The following is a 5,871-nucleotide window of genomic DNA, read 5'->3' as shown; positions in this document are numbered from 1 at the left end:
CTGGCAGACATGGCAGCAGCCCAGGGCTAAGGAGTGGCTGAACGACGCCTACAACAGGATACTTGCCTTCTCTCCAGGAAACCTCTTCACCCCGCCTAAATGCAATACATCCATAGGCCTATATAAATTCATCTCCCTACGCCCCGATGGTATTCAAAACACTAGCTATCCTTCCACACCTTACATGTCAGAGGACCCACAGAAAATCTAAGCACTCTGAGAATGTCCAGGCATTGCAACGGAGGATGGAAAAGTGGGAAAAGGGAGAAGTGGAGCAACTGTTGATGGAAGCAGAGGCCATCCAAGGTAAACTCTACAAGGGTGTCAACAGAAAGAAAAATCTAGAAGACAAAGCCAGAAACTTTGCAGATAAGATGAGGCATGGAAAGGTCGCGGCTGCCATGAGGTCGCTCGCAGGGGAGAGTGAAGATCCTGGAGTTCTATCCCTAAACGAGGAAACGCTAAAGATCCTGAAAGAAAAACACCCAAAAGCAAGACCAGCAAACCTGGAGTCTAAATTCAGTGGCGACTACCTTCCACCCCACGAGGTAGTCTTTGACAGCATCACAAGAGGAAGGATCTGGAACCATGCTCTACACACCCAGGGAGCGGCGGGACCATCGGGCCTAGATGCGTCTGGATGGAAATGTCTCCTTAGCACCAGCCTATTTGGAACGGCAGCGGGGAGTCTGCAGGAGGCCATCGCTGGTTTGGCAAAGAAACTGGCGACTGAGGACTGCCAGCACTTGGAGGCATACACAGCGTGCAGACTTATCCCGCTGGATAAGAAACCTGGCTGTCGTCCGATTGGTATAGGCGAGGTGCTGCGAAGAATAGTAGGAAAAGCCATCATGGAAGTCGCGAAGGATGAGGTGCGAGAAGCGGCTGGCAACCTGCAGGTGTGCGCGGGGCAACAGGCGGGTTCCGAGGCAGCAGTCCACGCCATGAGGAAAATATTCGAGGAACCGGAATGCGAAGCAGTCCTATTAGTCGATGCATCAAACGCATTCAACAACTTGAATAGAGAGGCTACAATACACAACATCAAAATTAAATGCCCAATTTTGGCCAGGTATGTGGAGAACACATACAGAGAACCTGCAAACCTATTTGTCACCAACAGGTTTGAGAAAAAAGAAACTAAAGTGGAGATCATCAAATCCGCGGAAGGAACCACTCAGGGAGACCCGGTGGCCATGGCTATGTACGCGCTCGGTCTTATGCACCTGCAACAGAAGATACAATATGAGGACACCATGGTCAAACAGGTAGCATATGCAGATGATCTCACGGGGGCAGGAAAAGTAGCTGACCTAAAAAAGTGGTGGGATCTGGTGTTGGCACACGGCCCGGGCTTGGGTTACATTCCGAATGCAAAGAAGTCTGTCCTCATAGTGAAACCAGAGCACTTTGACAATGCCAAAATCCTCTTTGAGAACAGTGAAGTGAAGGTAACAAAAGACGGGGAAAGACATCTCGGTGCAGTGATCGGCTCAGAATCCTTTAAAAAGCAATATATTGAAAAGAAAGTTAACGATTGGGTAGCGGAAGTTAGGCTCCTAGCTAACTTTGCAAAGACCGAACCGCAGGCGGCATATGCCGCATTCATATATGGGGTTAAACATAAGTGGAACTACATATTAAGGACGGTACCGAACATCACCGACCTGTTAGGACCCCTTGAAGAAGCCATTAGAAACGAGCTAGTACCGGTCATCACCAACGGACGGACATTAAACGAAGAGGAAAGAAAACTCATTGAACTTCCACCTAGAATGGGAGGGCTAGGCATCTCCAACCCGCTAAACCTAGCCAAAATAGAACACCAAAACTCTATGAAACTCACGTCCTCCCTGACAAACAACATCGTGTCACAAGATCAACGGAAGGAGACTAACATGGAGGAGATCAGAGAAATTAGAAGAAACATTTCAAAGGGAAGGGAGGAGAGGCAGAAGGAGGAACTTCAAGCACTTCTAGCTCGGGTATCGAATTGTATGAAAAGAAAGATATCATTGGCGCAGGAAGTTGGGGCGTCCAATTGGCTGACAGCACTACCAATCAGGGCAAAGGGATTCACCTTAAACAAAAGAGAATTCACGGATGCCATTGCCCTAAGGTATGGATGGCCATTGGGAGGGCTGCCTAACAGATGCTCCTGTGGTGCACAGTTTACTCCGGACCATGCGATGATATGCAAGCAGGGTGGATTCATTTGCATGCGACATGATGAGGTAAGAGATCTCACTGCCCAAATGCTTCAGGAGGTGTGCAAGGATGTGACTATCGAACCAACATTACTTCCACTAGGAGGGGAGAACTTCAGATACCGCACGTCCAACACATCAGATGAAGCAAGAGTGGATGTCAGCGCAAGAGGTTTCTGGACACGGGGACAATTGGCTTTCTTTGACATGCGAATATTTGATCCGATGGCCCCCTGCTACAACAACCTAACTATTGAGGCATCTCACTTCCGGAACGAGCATGAGAAGATCAGGATGTACGAAGAGCGTATACAGAATGTAGACCAGGGCTCATTCACTCCTATAACCTTTACGACCTCAAGTGGGATGGGTCCTAGAGCAAAGGCATTCTACGCTCGGCTGGCAGAGGTAATGGCTGAAAAGAAACAACAACCCAAAAGCAGCATTGTTTCATGGATGAGATGTAGACTGTCATTCTCACTCCTAAGATCAGCCCTCCTATGCCTGAGAGGTACAAGGTCCCCACCGCCCAAATCGGCACATATACAAAACCTAGATTTTGAGCAGACGGTGGTTGACAGTAGGATAAATGAACTTTTGTATTAGGCATTGTTAATAAAAATTAAATCCACAGATAAAAGGGTTGTCGACCACAGTCATTGGCGGGAGAGGGGCCAATGAACTGTGTCTGTGGGAGACAGATCCTGCTGCTTCCACCACACAGTTCCACGAGGATGGAGGTCGTAGTAGTAGTAGTAGTAGTAGTAGTAATAGTAGTAGTAGTAATAGTAGTAGTAGTAGTAATAGTAGTAATAGTAATAGAAGTAGTAGAAATACTAGTAGTAATACTAGTAGTAGTAATAGTAGTAGTAGTAGTAGTAAAAGTAGTAGTAATAGTAGTAGTAGTTATAGTAGTAGTAATAGTAGTAGTAGTAGTAATAATAGTAGTAGTAGTAGTAATATTAGTAGTAGTTATAGTAGTAGTAGTATTAATAATAGTAGTAGTAGTAATAGTAGTAGTAGTAATAGTAATAGTAGTAATAGTAATAGTAGTAATAGTAGTAGTAGTAAAAGTAGTAGTTATAGTAATGCTAGTAATAGTAGTTGTAATAATAGTAGTAGTAGTAGTAGTAATAGTAGTAGTAGTAGTAATAATAGGGTCCTCGTCCACAGTCATTGACAGGAGAGGAGCCAATGAACTGTGTGGACGACAGACCCAGCTGCTTCCACCACACAGTTCCAATATGATGGAGGTCGTATTAAAAAAAAAAAGTAATAGTAGTAGTAGTAGTAATAGTAATAGTAGTAGTAGCAATAGTAGTAGTAGTAGTAGCAATAGTAGTAGTAATAATAGTAGTAGTAGTAATAGTAGTAGTAGTAATACTAGTAGTAGTGATAGTAGTAGTAGTAATAACAGTAATAGTAGTAGTAGTAATAGTAGTAAAAATAATAGTTATAGTAGTAGTAGTAATAGTGAAAGTAGTAGTAATAATAGTAGTAAAATTAGTAATAGTAGTAGTAGTAGTAGTAATAGTAGTAGTAATACTAGTAGTAGTAATAGTAATAGTAGTAGTAGTAGTAATAGTAGTAGTAATAGTAGTAGTAATAGTAGCAATAACAGAAGTAGTAGTAGTAATAATAGTAATAGTAGTAGTAATAGTAGTAGTTGTAATAGTAGTAGTAATAGTTGTAGTAGTAATAGTAGTAGTAGTAATAGTAGTAATAGTAGTAATAGTAATAGTAGTAGTAGTAATAGTAGTAATAATAGCAGTAGTAGTAGTAGTAATAGTAGTAGTAATAGTAGTAGTAGTAATACTAGTAATAGTAATAGTAGTAGTAATACTAGTAGTAGTAATACTAGTCATAGTAATAGTAGTAATATCAATAGTAGTAATAGTAATAACAGTAATAGTAATATTAGTATTAGTAATAGCAGTAGTAGTAATATTAGTAATAGCAATAGTAGTAATAGTGGTAATAGTAGTAATAATAGTAGTAATAGTAATAGTAGTGGTAGTAGTACTAATAGTAGTAGTAATAGTAAAAGTAGTAGTAACAGTAGTAGTAATAGTAGTAATATTAGTAGTAATAGAAGTAGTAAGAGTAGTAGTAATCGTAGTAGTAGTAGTAGTAATAGTAGTAACAGTAGTAAAAGTAGTAGTAGCAATAGTAGTAGTAGTAGTAATAGTAGTAAGAGTAATAGTAGCAGTAGTAGTAGTAATAGTAGTAGTAGTAGTAGGAGTATTTGCAGTACTAAGAGTAGTAGTAATACTAATAATATTAGTAGTAATCATAGTAGTAGTAATAGAAGTAGTAATAGAAGTAGTAGTAATAATAGAAGTAATAGTAGTAGTAATAGTAGTACTAGTAGTAATAGTAGTAGTAGTAATAGTAGTAGTAATAGTAATAGTAGTAGTAGTAGTAGTAATAGTAGTAGTAGTAGTAATAGTAATAGTAGTAGTAGTAATAATAGTATTAGTGGTAATAGTAATAGCAGTAGTAATAGTAGTAATAGTAGTAGTAGTAATAGTAATAGTAGCAATAGTAATAGTAGTAATAGTAGTAGTAGTAGTAGTAGTAATGGTAGTAGTAATACCAGTAATAATAGTAGTAGTAGTAATAGTAGTAGTAGTAGTAGTAGTAATAGTAGTAGTAATAGTAGTAGTAGTAGTAATAGTAGTAGTAATAGTAGTAGTAGTAAAAGTAGTAGTAGTAGTAGTAATAGTAGTAGTACTAATAGTGGTAGTAGTAGTAATAGTATTAGTAATAGTAGTAGTAGTAATAGTAGTAGTAGTAGTAGTAATAGTGGTACTAGTAATAGTAGTAGTAGTAATAGTAATAATAGTAGTAGTAATAGTAGTAGTAGTAATAGTAGTAGTAGTAGTAATAGTATTAGTAATAATAGTAGTATTAGTAGTAGTAGTAGTAATAGTAATAGTAGAAATAATAGTAGTAGTAATAGTAATAGTACTAGTAATAGTAGTAGTAATAGTAGTAGTAATAGTGGTAATAGTAGTAATAGTAGTAGAAATAGTGGTATTAGTAATAGTAGTAGTAATAGTAGTAATAGTAGTAGTAGTAATAGTAGTAGTAATAGTAGTAGTAATAGTAGTAGTAGTAATAGTAGTAGTAGTAATAGTAGTAGTAGTAGTAATAGTAATAGTAGTAGTAATAGTAACAATAATAAGAGTAGAAGTAATAGTAGTAGTAATAGTAGTAGTAGTATTAGTAATAGTAGTAGTTATAGTGGTAATAGTAGTAATAGTAGTAGTAGTAATAGTAGTAGCAGTAATTGTAGTAAAAGTAATCGTACTAGTAGTAATAGTAGTAGTAGTAATAGTAAAAGTAATAGTAGTAGTAGTAATAGTAGTAGTAGTAATAGTAGTATTGTAATAGAGGTAGTAATAGTAGTAGTAGTAATAGTAGTAGTAGTAGTCATAGTAGTAGTAGTAATAGCAGTAATAGTAATTGTAGTACTAGTAGTAGTAGTAATAGTAGTAGTAATAGTAGAAGAAATAGTAATAATAGTAGTAGTAGTATTAGTAGTAGTAATAGTAGTAATAGTAACAGTACTAATAGTAATAGTAGTAGTAGTAGTAGTAGTGGTAGTAGTAATAGAAGTAGCAATATTAGTAGTAATAGTAGTAATAGTAGTAGTAGTAGT

General features: G+C 37.6%; 1 protein-coding gene across 1 annotated transcript in view; it reads left to right on the top strand.

Annotated features, from left to right (window-relative positions):
* The first annotated feature begins 249 nt into the window (after positions 1-249).
* LOC143018418 (uncharacterized) overlaps positions 250-5,871 on the top strand; it is a 187,018-nt gene continuing 181,396 nt past the window's right edge. Inside the window, exon 1 of the mRNA XM_076173776.1 lies at positions 250-2,953. Coding sequence (XP_076029891.1) covers positions 285-2,813 — 2,529 coding nt within the window. The 5' untranslated portion in view covers positions 250-284 and the 3' untranslated portion in view covers positions 2,814-2,953. The remainder of the gene's footprint in view (positions 2,954-5,871) is intronic.

This window comes from Oratosquilla oratoria, chromosome 34, assembly GCF_046742065.1.
Source record: "Oratosquilla oratoria isolate Oo_2021 chromosome 34, ASM4674206v1, whole genome shotgun sequence".
Classification (NCBI taxonomy): Eukaryota; Metazoa; Arthropoda; class Malacostraca; order Stomatopoda; family Squillidae; genus Oratosquilla; species Oratosquilla oratoria.
The sequence above is the reverse complement of the archived record's forward strand: the minus strand, read 5'-3'. Positions and strand labels throughout refer to the sequence as shown.